The sequence below is a fragment of the Oncorhynchus mykiss genome, chromosome 16, assembly GCF_057628025.1.
Source record: "Oncorhynchus mykiss isolate SJ-2025 chromosome 16, ASM5762802v1, whole genome shotgun sequence".
In the NCBI taxonomy this organism is placed as follows: domain Eukaryota; kingdom Metazoa; phylum Chordata; class Actinopteri; order Salmoniformes; family Salmonidae; genus Oncorhynchus; species Oncorhynchus mykiss.
Genome location: NC_143037.1, coordinates 61,049,703 through 61,064,285, shown reverse-complemented (window position 1 = coordinate 61,064,285; position 14,583 = coordinate 61,049,703). Strand labels below are relative to the sequence as shown.

General features: G+C 41.3%; 1 protein-coding gene across 4 annotated transcripts; it reads left to right on the top strand.

Moving 5' to 3' along the window:
- The first annotated feature begins 680 nt into the window (after nucleotides 1-680).
- Nucleotides 681-13,955, top strand: LOC110492410 (transcription cofactor vestigial-like protein 4). 4 transcript variants are annotated; one of them, XM_021566703.3, is made up of 6 exons: nucleotides 681-1,166; nucleotides 1,510-1,662; nucleotides 9,086-9,251; nucleotides 10,729-10,954; nucleotides 11,056-11,167; nucleotides 11,297-13,955. In XM_021566703.3, exons 2-6 carry the CDS (start codon nucleotides 1,581-1,583, stop codon nucleotides 11,500-11,502), a joined length of 792 nt encoding a protein of 263 aa, XP_021422378.1. In that variant the 5' UTR covers nucleotides 681-1,166; nucleotides 1,510-1,580; the 3' UTR covers nucleotides 11,503-13,955. The 4 variants fall into 4 exon arrangements, with proteins under 4 accessions (XP_021422378.1, XP_021422376.1, XP_021422377.1 ...); XM_021566701.3 differs by having other exon boundaries at nucleotides 723-1,166; nucleotides 9,068-9,251; XM_021566702.3 differs by having other exon boundaries at nucleotides 723-1,170; nucleotides 9,068-9,251.
- The last annotated feature ends 628 nt before the right edge of the window (nucleotides 13,956-14,583 follow it).

The following is a 14,583-nucleotide window of genomic DNA, read 5'->3' as shown; positions in this document are numbered from 1 at the left end:
AGGTCCGAACCTCTTGACAAGGTCGCTAGGTTTTGTCTCTAAATTAATGTCTTCATTATAAACCCGCTCATTAAGACATAATCCAGTCATCTTTATGCAACATCTCTAGTTAAACATACAATATCATTAGGCCTAATGACCCATAGGCCTGTGGTATCATATTTCACCTGCCGTTTATTTTGTAGCAAGGATCCCATTCCCATAGGATTATAATGGGTTTAGATAATGAGTTGCATACCATCCATAGTGCAGACCCCTCTGAGTCTGGTTCCTCTCAAGGTGCTATCCTTCCAGAGAATATGATCCTTCCTATGTGCTTGGGGAGTCTAGGCCGGGTTACTGTCCAAAAAAAACAAGTTGACCTACAAAAATGTACATGGACACTATTAAATATGTAAATCATGTTAAGTAGCCTAATAATGAACCCATGTATTGATGTGAAAACAGATTTGTAATTATATGGTTGAACCTATTATGTTTGTAAAATGTTAAAAATTGCTTTAATAAAGATGATTTTAAACAAAAAAATAAAGGTTCAAGCAGAGGTTTTTAACAATTTCCATTGCGAAATGTTTGAAACACCAAAAAATTATGGGAACTCCCTATATCAGAAATTACATTTTTAAGAGTAAAATGTGTGCTCAATATTCACTGTAAACACTCAACATAGAAAATGACACAATGTTTTAAAACAGCTTCCCCCCCAGATGTCGAAACTCAACAATCACTAGGTTTATCACTAATCTAAATACAAAAAACAATCATCTCTCAGGGGAAAAAAATATTTGCTTCAAGTGAAAAATATTCTATTTGCTTTAAGTGAAGCGTTACGGAAGATTGTACATCTCTCTTGCTTGTCAAAGTCCTCCCTTTGTGTGGCCCCTTGGTTCAGTCGGGCCTGACGCACAGAACCTTGCAGTAAATTGAACGGGGTCGTGGGAGAGAAGATAGTCAGTCACCAGGGGTAGTTGGCTAGCTAACTAGCTTGGTTAGCAGCTTCACTGTGTAGCTAGGCTGAGTCTGAGATGTGGCGCAACGTCCCTTTTGTCTGAAAACTGTTTGCGGAAAAATATATAATACCGATGGAGCCAGCCAACTGATTTTCAGAACATCTATCTACAGTTCGTTTTGACTATCGGTCATCTGATCTGGACCTCGAACACATTGTAAGTTTGTATTTTTTGTTTTTTACCAACTTTGAAAAAGTGAGTTAGCTTCTTAGCTAACTTTATCTGCTTGTACTAGTTTAGTTTCTTAGTAGCTTACTACCACGGTAGTTAGCTAGCTAGCCTAGCCAGTTATCCAATGTTTACAGGCGAAGAGGGCCATTTGACATGGATGCATTGGCTAGCTAGTTCATAGAGGTTGCTAAACTATTAGCTATAACGTTAGCTAGCCAATGTTGTGTATTTGGTACAACAACGCGTGTAATCGAACGTTATCTTTACCTAGCTAGCTAGTTGGTTAACCTTAGCTAGCTACTAGCTAATATTTTATATTATATTCTAGGACGGACACTTACTGGCTAGCTGGCTAGCTGGCTGCTAACTTTGATGTTAGCAAGTAGCCAGTACGAGTAAATGGTTTTCACGAGAATGGACCTGTTGAACTATCAGTTCCTGGACAAAATGAACAACAATATCGGGAGACTACACTACGAAGGTAAGATACTAATTTTCAATAGCTAGCTAAATCTGTTATCGGCCTAATCCTAGCTGATGGTTAGTCACTAACGTTAATTTTATTATTTCACCTTTATTTAACCAGGTAGGCCAGTTGAGAACAAGTTCTCATATACAACTGCGACCTGGTCAAAGCAAAGCAATGCGAAAAAAACAACAGTTACACATGGGATGAACAATCGTAGTCAATAACACAATAGGAAAATATATACAGTGTGTGCAAATGAAGTAAGGAGGTAAGGCAATAAATAGGCCAATAGTGGCAAACTAACTACAGTAGCCAACGATCCGTATATTAAGCATACCAGACGGCACTCTTTTAATTTATTTTTTAATTTACGGATAGCCGGGGCACACTCGAACACCCAGACATTATTTACAAAGGAAGCATTTGTGTTTAGTGAGTCCGCCAGATCAGAGGCAGTAGGGGTGTTCTCCTGTCCTGCTAAGCATTCAAAATGTAACGAGTGCTTTTGGATATCAGGAAAATGTTAAAAAGTACATTACAAAGTTACTTAAAAAGTACATTATTTTCTTTAGGAATGTAGTGAAGTAAAATTTGTGAAAATAATGTAATAATAGTACAGATATCCCCAAAAAACGACTTAAGTAACTTAGTACTTTAAAGTATTTATTATTTAAGTAGGCTACTTTACACCACTGCTAGCTAACGTTAGCCAGCTATCTATGCTATGGCTTCCCCCATTATTTGTTGATCAATCCATTATCACCATAACAAACCATACCGTGTGTTTAGTTAACTAGCATTAAAAGCACAATTGAATGTGTTGGATTAGTTTGGTAACCACTAAAAAATTCTAACCAGGTCTCCATCCAACCTTCTTATTCGAGTAAAGTACATGTCGGATAAAACATGTAAAGACAGGCCTGATGATTGAAACAGCAAATTTGTCGGTAAAACAAAATACGCATGACAATGTGGGATCTTATTGTCTGTAAAATTAATTATGTGAGAAATGGCGGTGAAAATGTTGATATAATAACCATCATATCGAAGTAAACTTGGAGTCACGCGATGGCATGTTGTGTGGTCCTACAACACGGGAACACATGCAGTTTATTAGGATACAGATAAAATAAATTCTGATGAACTTTTATGTAAAAACATTTATTTAACCTTTTTATTTAACTAGGCAAGTCAGTTAACAACAAATTCTCAACTTCAATGGATGGTGAAAGTGTAAGGTGATCATCTTTATTCTCCTTTCCAATAAAGGAGCGGGTCTTATTGTGGTGAACATGATCGATGCTTGGCAGCCATTTGACAAATTAAAATAATGTCGTTATTTTGTCCATAATAATCTCACGTAGGCTATACCCCACTGTATCAGCGTATGGAACGCCGTTTGGGTCTTTGCGTGTCAAAAAAAGATACACGTCAAATTGTGTTTGACGTTTCAAACAACACTATTTGACGTGCCAGGTAAGCTTATTGACCAATCAGGATCTGAATATGACTGCACGTCACATAATAATTTCATACATTTTTTACGTAGTTATTACACATTGATTACACTGACTCGTATTTCATATGTCACAAGGATTCATCAATACATATGCTATGACGCTGGTAAAGTTGTCTCGCGCGCACCTACAGTGCTGGTCATAAAAAAGCTAGCTAGCTGATGGGTGAAAACAATGTTCTTCCCCAAACACATAGCAACACGACATCTGTTTCAGTAGCAATAGTTAGCTTGCTAACTATATAGCTAGTTGTCGTCATTTAAAATAACCATAATTTACAAGACAGTTTTTATTTGATTAATGGTGGTCAGACCCATCTATGTGAAGCTAGCCATAATAAGGAATAGCCACAGTAGTGGACTTTGCGGTTAGCCTTCAAAATAAAAGTATGTCATTGACAGTGATGCAAATGAATTCAAAATAGTAGAATTATGCCATAATTGAATAGATCATGCTAAACGAGGTTGGAATGTTGTTATATAAAATCAGTAAAAGACAATTTGTTAAATTTGACAAATCTGCTGAAATCACACTGGATGTATTAGACTTTAGCATTGCATTGGGGGGCATACTTATTTCACTGTACAGCCTTACCTATGGATTGTGGATCAATGACATGGGGTATCAGTCTACTCTGACATCCAGATAGCATTAGCGTCTTGGCTCTTATTGCGGGAATCTGAAGATCTGTGATTTGAACCACATTTATTGTCAACCTACTATGTGCATTGAACACTATTCATGAGGAAAAATAATACTGAGTTTTGGAGTCTGATAACTCTGAGGAGGACCTTGGGAAAAAATATCTTGTGTAAAGATGTACATTGCAAAATGAATGTCAATACACACAATAGGCTGACTGTGGAGGTGATTTCACACAGTCACAGTCCCACGATTAGCGCTACAAAGTTAATATTTGCATAAACTCTTCACAGTTGTGTTCTGTGGGTGTCACCGAGTAGACTGATACCCCATTTCATTGCTTCACATTCCAACCTTGTTTAATATTATCTAGTCTAAATATGTCACGATTCCACCAATTGTAACCTTCTGCGTCACTTTCAAAGAGCTACTTTTATTTTGAAGGTAAACCTCAAATTATACTTTTGTGCCTAATCCTTATTGTGGCTAGCTTCACACCACAACCCGGTCCGGTCGAGCCTCACTAGCCAGATGAAGCTAGCTGGCTGCTTATAACGTTAGCTTGGGCAACAGGGTTAAGTAGCTGGCTAGCTAAACTCAGCAAAAAAAGAAACGTCCTCACTGTCAACTGTGTTTATTTTCAGCAAACTTAATGTGTGAGTACTTGTTTGAACATAACAAGATTCAACAACTGAGAGATAAGCTGAACAAGTTCCACAGACATGTGACTAACAGAAATTGAGTAATGTGTCCCTGAACAAAAGGGCGTTCAAAAGTAACAGTCAGCATCTGGTGTGGCAACCAGTTGCATTAATAACCTTTTGTGACTAGGGGGTCAGTATTTTCATTTTTGGAAATAAAACGTTCCCGTAGTAAACAGGATATTTTGTCAGGACAAGATGCTAGAATATGCATATAATTGACAGCTTAGGATAGAAAACACTCTAAAGTTTCCAAAACTGTAAAAATATTGTCTGTGAGTATAACAGAACTGATGTTGCAGGCGAAAGCCTGAGAAAAAATCCAATCCGGATGTGCCTCGTGTTATGAAAGCGCTGCGTTCCAATGTGTCCCTATTGAGCAGTGAATGGGCTATCAACCAGATTATGTATTCCCGAAGGTGTCTACAGCATTGTGACGTAGTTTTACGCATTTATGTTGAAGAATACCCCGTAGGTGGCTACATTGCGCAAGTGGTCACCTGATGCTCCCAGAGAGATTCTCGCGTAAAATACAGAGGTAGCCATTACTCCAATCTGTCCTACTGGAAAACCAAATTGTCCTGATGGATATATTATCGAATAGATATTTGAAAAACACCTTGAGGATTGATTATGAACAACGTTTGCCATGTTTCTGTCGATATTATGGAGCTAATTTGGAATATTTTTCGCCGTTTTCGTGACTGCAATTTCTGGGCGATTTCTCGGCCAAACGTGAAGAACAAACAGAGCTATTTCGCCTACAAAAATAATATTTTTGGAAAAAAGGAACATCTGACTGGGAGTCTTGTGAGTGAAAACATCCGAAGCTCATCAAAGGTAAACGATTTCATTTGATTGCTTTTGTGATTTCCGTGACCAAGTTACCTGCTGCTAGCTGGACAAAATGCTATGCTAGGCTATCGATAAACTTACACAAATGCTTGTCTAGCTTTGGCTGTAAAGCATATTTTGAAAATCTGAGATGACAGGGTGATTAACAAAAGGCTAAGCTGTGTCTCAGTATATTTCACTTGTGATTTTCACGAATAGGAATATTTTCTAGTAATATTTATGTCCGTTGCGTTATTCTAATTGGTGTCAGATGATGACAACGGTCCCGTTCACAAGATGGGGTGTCACTAGAGGTTAAGTTCTGCAGTGCATCTCCTCCTCATGGACTGCACCAGATTTGCCAGTTCTTGCTGTGAGATGTTACCCCACTCTTCCACCAAGGCACCTGCAAGTTCCCAGACATTTCTGGGGGGGAATGGCCCTAGCCCTCTCCCTTTCCTTTCCATCAGGTCCCAGACGTGCTCAATGGGATTGAGATCCGGGCTCTTCACTGGCCCTGGCAGAACACTGACATTCCTGTCTTGCAGGAAATCATGCACAGAACGAGCAGTATGGCTGGTGGCATTGTCATGCTGGAGGGACATGTCGGAAAGAGCCTGCAGGAAGGCTACCACAAGAGGGAGGAGGATGTCTTCCCTGTAACACACAGCGTTGAGATGGCCTGTAATGACACAAGCTCAGTTCGATGATGCTGTGACACACCGCCCCAGACCATGACGGACCCTCCAAATCGATCCAGAGTACAGGCCTCGGTGTAACGCTCATTCCTTTGACGATAAACGCAAATCCGACCATCACCCCTGGTGAGACAAAACCGCGACTCGTCAGTGAAGAGCACATTTTGCCAGTCCTGTCTGGTCCAGCGACGGTGGGTTTGTGCCCATAGGCGACGTTGTTGCCGATGATGTCTGGTGAGGACCTGCCTTACAACAGGCCTACAAGCCAAGCCCTCAGTCCAGCCACTCTCAGCCAATTGCAGACAGTCTGAGCACTGATGGAGGGATTGTGCATTCCTGGTGTAACACAGTTGTTGTTGCCATCCTGTACCTGTCCTGCAGGTGTGATGTTTGGATCTACCGATCCTGTGCAGGTGTTAACACGTGGTCTGCCACTGTGAGGACGATCAGCTGTCCTTCATGTCTCCCTGTATGGCTGTCTTAGGCATCTCACAGTACGGACATTGCAATTTATTGCCCTGGCCACATCTGCAGTCCTCATGCCTCCTTGCAGCATGCCTAAGGAACGTTCACGCCGATAAGCTGGGACCCGGGGCATCTTTCTTTTTCAAAGTCAGCAGAAAGGCCTCTAGTGTCCTAAGTTTTCATAACTGTGACCTTAATTGCCTACCGTCTGTAAGCTGTTAGTGTCTTAACGACCGTTCCACAGGTGCATGTTCAGTAATTGTTTATGGTCCATTGAACAAGCATGGGAAACAGTGTTTAAATGCTTTACAATGAAGATCTGTGAAGTTATTTGGATTTTAATGAATTATCTTTGAAAGACAGGGTCCTGAAAAGGGGACCTTTTATGTATTTCCATGAACTGAAGTTCAGTTTCAGTAGGTGAACAACAAGTAGCTACCTAGCTATTACTTACTCACAAGGATGCCTAAATCATTTCTAAGATTGATGAAAATGACTGCAGTTTCTACTGCTCGTTGTTTTCAGGTTAGTTGTGTTGGTGCTATATGGGTACCAAGCTAAAGCGGTCGAACAAATGCCTTATTACCAACGTGGTATTGTAAACACATCGTTCGTGTATGGTGTGTGTTTGTTTACAGACTTCTTATGTACAGCTTTGACAGTGCTACTGATAGTAGTGGTGGCGCTTGGCTTGCACGTGCAAATTCAGCACACACAACATTCTCTAATAGAAGTGTGTTATTTCACGTGTCAAATTAAAAGCTTATTTAACGCGTCAAATAGCGTTCCATATCTGCAAGCTGTTGGCTAGAGCCAATACTAGAGTGGGCACATTTGATATACACTGAGTATACAAAACATTAAGAACACTTGCTGGTTTCCATGACATAGCCATGATCCCTTATTGATGTCACTTGTTAAATCCTCTTTAATCAGTGTAGATGAAGGGGAGGAGACAGGTTAAAGAAGGATTGTGTATGTGTGTCATTTCAGAGTGGGCAAGGCAATAGATTTAAGTGCGGGGTATGGTAGTAGGTGCCAGGCGTCACCGGTTTGTCAAGAACTGCGACGCTGCTGGGTTTTTCATGCTCAACAGTTTCCTGTGTGTATCAAGAATTGTCCAAAACCCAAAGGACATCCAACAAACTTGATCCAACTGTAGTAAGCATTGGAGTCAACATGGGCCATCCCTGTGGAACACTTTCGACACGTTGTTGAGTCCATACCCCAGCGAATGGAGATTTTGAGGGCAAAAGGTAGGGGTGCAACTCAATATTAGGAAGATGTTCCTAATATTTGGTATACTCAGTGTATAACCACATTTTAATTTTGTGACAAAACCATCAGTAAGGTTAAAATGAGATGGAAACCCAGGGCCTCCCGGGTGGTGCAGTGGTCTAGTGCACTGCATCGCAGCGCTAGCTGTGCCACCAGAGACTCTGGGTTAGCAGCCGGCCGCAACCGGGACGTCTGTGGGGCGACGCACAATTGGCCTAGCGGCGTCCGGGTTAGGGAGGGTTTGGCCGGTAGGGATATCCTTGTCTCATCGCGCACCAGCGACTCCTGTAGTGGGCCGGGCGCAGTGCACGCTAACCAAGGTCGCAAGGTGCACGGTGTTTCCTCCGACACATTGGTGAGGCTGGCTTCCGGGTTGGATGTGCTCTGTGTTAAGAAGCAGTGCGGCTTGGTTGTGTTTTGGAAGATGCATGACTTTCAACCTTCGTATCTCCCGAGCCCGTTATGGGAGTTGTAGCGATGAGACAAGATAGTAACTACTAACAATTGGATACCACGAAATTAGGGGTAAAATATATATATATATATTTTTAAATGAGATGGAAACCCATTTAACTTGTATTCGGTACATAGCAATTTAAGCTCAGAACATTTTTACGTGCACTATGTCATCACGTCATCCGCAAGAAGTCATTTTGATGGAAACACATCTCTGGTAGGAGAATTTGCACATTTTATTAATGCATTTTTTAGAATATTTGCATGAATCTGTCACCAATTGGATGGAAACCTAGCTAGTGTGACTGCAAGGCTTGACAGACAAGGTAAAGCTAAACCTTGTCTAGCCGACTAAACTCAATTCCAGGATTTACAATGGATTTGAGTGGCGACTACTGTGGGTGGACTGGAGCTCCAATGTCACATTTATTGAAGATTTTTATCAAAAACTAGCTACTGATTTCAGCACCCAAAGAATATCCCGTGATTACACAGAACAATGTGTGTAATTGTGGGCTATTCTTTGGGTGCGTAAATCAGCCGTTTCTGATTTAAAAACTACGTCGGAGCTCCAGTCCCCCCACACTAGTTGCCGCTCAACTCCATCGTAAATCGTGGATTTGAGTTTAATCGACTAAACCTTTTCTAGTCCCCATTTCTCTGGTAATGGTCACAGCAGGTAACTAGATCACGTGGGGGAGCATGGCAAACTCCTATTATTACTGATTTAGTGTTTTAAAATGTTCTGAATACTCGGTAGTTCTACATTATTGAGACATGACCACCTTGGTTTGCATGCAAAGTATAAACAGAGTGTTCTCTACAGCTGGATCTTCTCTCACAGGTGAGTCCAGGATGCCGTCGCTGCCCTCTCCAATGACCAACATGAGGACCGGTCCTCCCCCCATCTGCCCCAGCAAAAGGAAGTATGGCGAGGAGCAAGTAGACGACTGCGTTGACTGTGACAACAACCACATGACCAAAATGAGTCGACTGTTTGCTGCTCAACTGTAAGTATAAACATGTCTGTCTTAATCTATCGTTACGTACTTTGAAATATATATTTTTTTACATTACAATATTTTAATGTCAAATGCATCCAAACATTTGCTGGCATGAAAATCAGATAAATATTGTACACACGAGGAGTGTGCATGTGTTTCTATTTTTGTCCAGCATACAACATGCAGCAATTTCAAAGATTTTACCGAGTTACAGTTCATATAAGGAAATCAGTCAATTGAAATTCATTAGGCCCTGATCTATGGAATCCACATGACTGGGAGTACAGATATGCATCTGTAGGGGCGTGGATCAGAAAACCAGTCAGTATCTGGTGTGGCCACCATTTGCCTCATGCAGCGCGACATCTCCTTCACATAGAGTTGATCAGGCTGTTGATTGTGACCTGTGGAATGTTGTCCCACTCCTCTTCATAGGCTGTACGAAGTTGCTGGATATTGGTGGGAACTCGAACATGCTGTCTTACACGTCAGTCCAGAGCATCCCAAACATGCTCAATGGGTGACATGTCTGATGAGTATGCAGGCCATGGAATAACTGGGACATTTTCAGCTCATGCTGAAACATGAGATGATGGCTGCAGATGAATGGCATGTCAATGGGCCTCAGGATCTCGTCACGGTATCTCTGTGCATTCAAATTGCCATCGATAAAATGCAATTGCGTTCGTTGTCCGTAGCTTATGCCTGCCGCCCATAACCCCACCGCCACCATGCGGCACTCTGTTCACAACGTTGACATCAGCAAACGGCTCGCACACACAACACTATACACGTGATCTGTGATTGTGAGTCTGGGTGGACGTACAGCCAAGTTCCCTAATTTGGCGTTCTTATGGTAGCGAAATGAACATTCATTTCTCTGGCAACAGCTCTGGTGGGCATTCCTGCAGTCAGCATGCCAATTGCATGCTCCCTCAAAAGTTGAGACATCTGTGGCATTGTGTTGTGTGACAAAATTGCACATTTTAGAGTGGCCTTTTATTGTCTCCAGTACAAGGTGCACCTTTGTAATGATCATGCTGTTAAATCAGCTTGGTATGCCACACCTGTCAAGTGGATGGATTATCTTGGCAAAGGAGAAAGGCTCATTAACAGGGATGTAAACAAATGTGTGTACAATTTGAGAGGAATAAGCTTTTTGTGCGTCTGGAAAATTTCTGGGATCTTTTATTTCAGTTCATGAAACATGGGACCAACACGTTACATGTTGCCTTTTATATTTCTTGTTCAGCGTAGTTACATGTGTCGAAGAGACAAGCGTGTCGTAAGTAAACACTGTCTACTGCTCTTTAAAAATTCCATGCACTGAATCCTTGCACCCTCATTAAGTGACAGTCTGTAAGGCCCAATCTCCTGACTTTAAGGCGTGGTTGATTTAAAGTGGCCTATGAATAACTGGAGCAGTTGGTGGTCTGTGTCTGGCTGTCGGGGGTAATCTGCCACTTGTCCTCTCTTTAACAAGGGGACAGCCTGCCGGCGGAGACAACCGCAACGACCCTTGGATCCTCGGCCACAGCCCCGTGGAGTGCATCACTTCCTCCTCCAACGGCCTCCATGGCAACCACTTGTATGACTCCATCCCCTCCTATGCGATGGACCAGCCTCTGGCTCTGACTAAAAACAGCATAGACTCTGGATTGGGTGGCACAGAGAGGCCTACCATGCCCGGCCCTGTGGACAGACCACAGGTAATTCTGACAATTCCGAAATACATTCATGCATTGGTCAGTTGCGCCTTACATACAGTCTCGTATTGTGTGTCGCTAACGTGTTTGTTTATATCTTATAGAATCGTCCCTCTGTGATCACCTGTGCTCCTGCAAGCAATCGCAATTGCAACCTGTCTCACTGCCACAAGTCTCACAGCCCCAGCCCACCCATGGATCAGAGGAGGGCTGATGGTAAATGTTTATCACCACATTACCTTACTAACGTGATAAATCTGTGCATAAATTTTATATAATTTTTATCTTTGTTACCATGCCACACTTTAAAATGTTGATTTATTCTCCGTTCCTCTGTAATCCCAGATAACACTGCGGTCGACCCTGTGATCGAGGAGCACTTCCGCCGCAGCCTGGGGAAGAACTACAAGGAGCCCGAGCCCGTCTCCAACTCTGTGTCCATCACAGGCTCGGTGGACGACCACTTTGCCAAGGCCCTGGGGAAGACCTGGCTCCAGATCAAGTCCAAGGGGCCGGGGGGACACCCCCACAGTCCAGAGGCCAACTCCTGAAACACTGGCCGGACCTCCCTCACTGTTGAATGGTGAACCACAGCCATTTCTTTGTCTGTGGCATCAGACAAGTGCACCGATTGACCTCCCTATACCATTCATTGTCAAGCTTGACTTCCCTGAGCTCAGAACAACGCTAGACAAGACAATGAATTTCCAGTTTTAATACTGTATTATACACCAAAGCTGGCCTTTTACAGACCTTGGGGGGTTCTCCCTGCTCTTATTGTTTGACTGACACTCCGATCTGGGAGGATTTGATACATTTGTTCAGATAGGGTAGTTTTGGTTTGAGTCCAAGTGTTCAAATTCTTCATTTTGAAAGCAGAAATATCAATTTGAGGAGCTCTCTAGGACCCGTATTGTCAGCTTGTTTTTATTTGAGGTGTATCATTTGATATATTTTTAACACTTACCCTGACAGAGATTCCCAAAATGACCAATTCATTTGGCCTTTGAGAAGGCATACCGTTCGGTCTTAACTCCCTCATGCCTTTCTTATTAACCAAAGAACTTGCCTGCTGCTTCAAACAAAAAGCCATTATCTGCTTTGCTTCTCTTCTGTTTTCATCCTCCTGCCATCTCCGTTAACTCTCCACGTGACCCTGTGTTTTTAGTTGGAAAGGAAGGCCAGCTCTGATTTGCACTATTATGTGTTAGATTGAGGTGGTGGTAACAGCATACCTGTTTCATTTGGAGCATACAGTACATTTGTAAGAGTGCGTTTTTTTGTTTGTTTTAACAATACTAACAGTTGTAATGCTATCAAGGCTCTCGTCTCCCTCTGGTCACAATGTTTTCTCTCTCTTTTCTTCTCCAACTATTCAGAACTGGACTAACTTTCTCTTTTGTGAACTTTACATTTTTTGTTTTTATCTTTTTGTTCTTCTAGTACTCACTAGTTTATTTCGTAGATACAGTTAGTAATAATTATAGTATTCTGCTTACCGAGATGCATGTTTCAAATAGCTGGTATCTATTATAATAAGCCTTGTTATTCTATTCTATTTACCCTCAGAATTTATTTTTGTCAGTAACCATTTTAGAAATACTTACTGCTGGTACAGTCGTACTCAATATATTTTTTTGTATATGATTTTCATTAGAATATGTATACACTAGCATCATCTACAAATCGCAGCCTCTGGCAAGGCTGTCTGAATGCAGTATAATAGTCTACGTTGTTATTATGTGGTTGGTACGGGATGCTTTGGCATAGACGCATGACTGAATAGTCAACATTTAACATGTAGACCAGTCCTGTCTTAGAGTTGACTATTTTCACCATAATGCCGTTTAGTTGTGGTTTTATTTATTCCAATCTGATGTTTAGTTGAATACTGTTGAATACATTTTGACTAACTTTTCTTTTGTTAAATTGACTCTCAATGAGCATGTCTACTTGACATTCTTCACTTTGGAAATGTAATGTTTATTTCCCCTAAATGAAAATGCTGATGACTTCACCCACATGTGTCATGGCTGGCCTTGAACGAAAGCCTTGGCATGAACATTCCACCATCACTACCCAGCTTAATATTTTTGTTGTTGTCTAAAATAAGATCTGGTAAGAGTAAGCTTTGAGGAAAGAGGGATAGGTTCTCCTACATTTGTGGTGTTTCTATAGTGTAAACTGTATGGGACTTTAAAAAACATTTAACATAATCAAGGGGAGTAGCAGAACATCTAAAGTACTTTATAGAAGCAGTTTGAGGATGAATGACCTTTCTGTAGTGTTTTCCATTTCCTTTAGTAAACATATGAGTTAACACTGATAGAAAATTGTATAGTGCATTGAGATTGTTTTAGTCAGCTCTTTGTGAAAAAATTATATTATATTTACTTGCATCCTATATTCTACACTGTTTTGAAAATGACTATATAAACTCATATTCCCGTTTTATTTTTTACTTTGATATCGAAAGACTATCATTGCGCCGTGCGTAATGATCCTAGAGAAAAATTTTTAACAGAACAATGTACTCATGATATGTAGCCATTGGATATTCATGATCCTCTAACCATACATTTGTATCTATCAAAAAAGTTGATCTTTTTCCAGAGTTCTGAGGTTTGATAAGTGCAGGAACACCAGTCGTTCTAAGAATAAGGCTCTCTTGGCATGATGTCAGGGTGACATTACTGCTGCAGGTTCTCTGCTTGTTTCTGTACCACAGTGGAACTGTAAGGGTTTATCACAAGTTGAATCTCAGTGATATGTTGGGGTTTAATGTTCCAACGTTATTTAATTGGTATTTGACTGCTTGTGCCTCTAAACAACAAGGTGCAGGAACTAACTCCTCCACTTGTCTCTTAACATGGGAAACTGCATTGCCTTAGACCGTTTGTTAATCTGTATTTTGTTCATTTTTGGTCTTATTTCTCCAGAAGAATATACCACTGTTTTTTTTTTACTTGATTTGTCCTAAATAAACTTTAAATGCTCTATCACAGTCCAGTATGTGAATGTTTTTTTGTTTTGGGTCACCAAACCTTGTCCAACAATGTGATTCAGACTTGAGGCCATTTATACATATTGCACAGGACCCAGCCCATTGCCATGAAACCAGCCACAGAGGCAGCTCTGGGTTGACTTTTTATAAATAAAGTTGTATTTGGCCTCATGGGTGTGGTGGTAACATACAGTAACTAGTTACAGCTGTGCTGTGTGATTGTTGTTTCTCAGTGCTGTCAGGGAGGGATGATCATTCTGTCTTAAACACTATCTCTGTCTAAACAAGAGACCCCCATCATTTTAAAAGCCTCTTCAGTGAAATAATGTTAGGAAGTTGAACATAAATCTCCAAAGCAAGTCCCTTGTCTGAACATCAAGAATAAGAAAAATGTGTCTAATTCACATGAATAATTGGGCCAGTGGGATGGGGCAGTTGAAGGCAGGAGTTTCTAGGGTGTTTTAGGCCTGTTTGGTCCACAACAGTATTACCGAGTAGAATCAGCCCATGGTGAAGTCTGGAGGCTGATGCTGGTCCAATCACAACCCTGTCATTTGACCATCAGGGTGTTGGCAAACTTCATAATGCTGCTGCTTATTTAGAAATGTCAGAGGAGAACTGCGTTGGG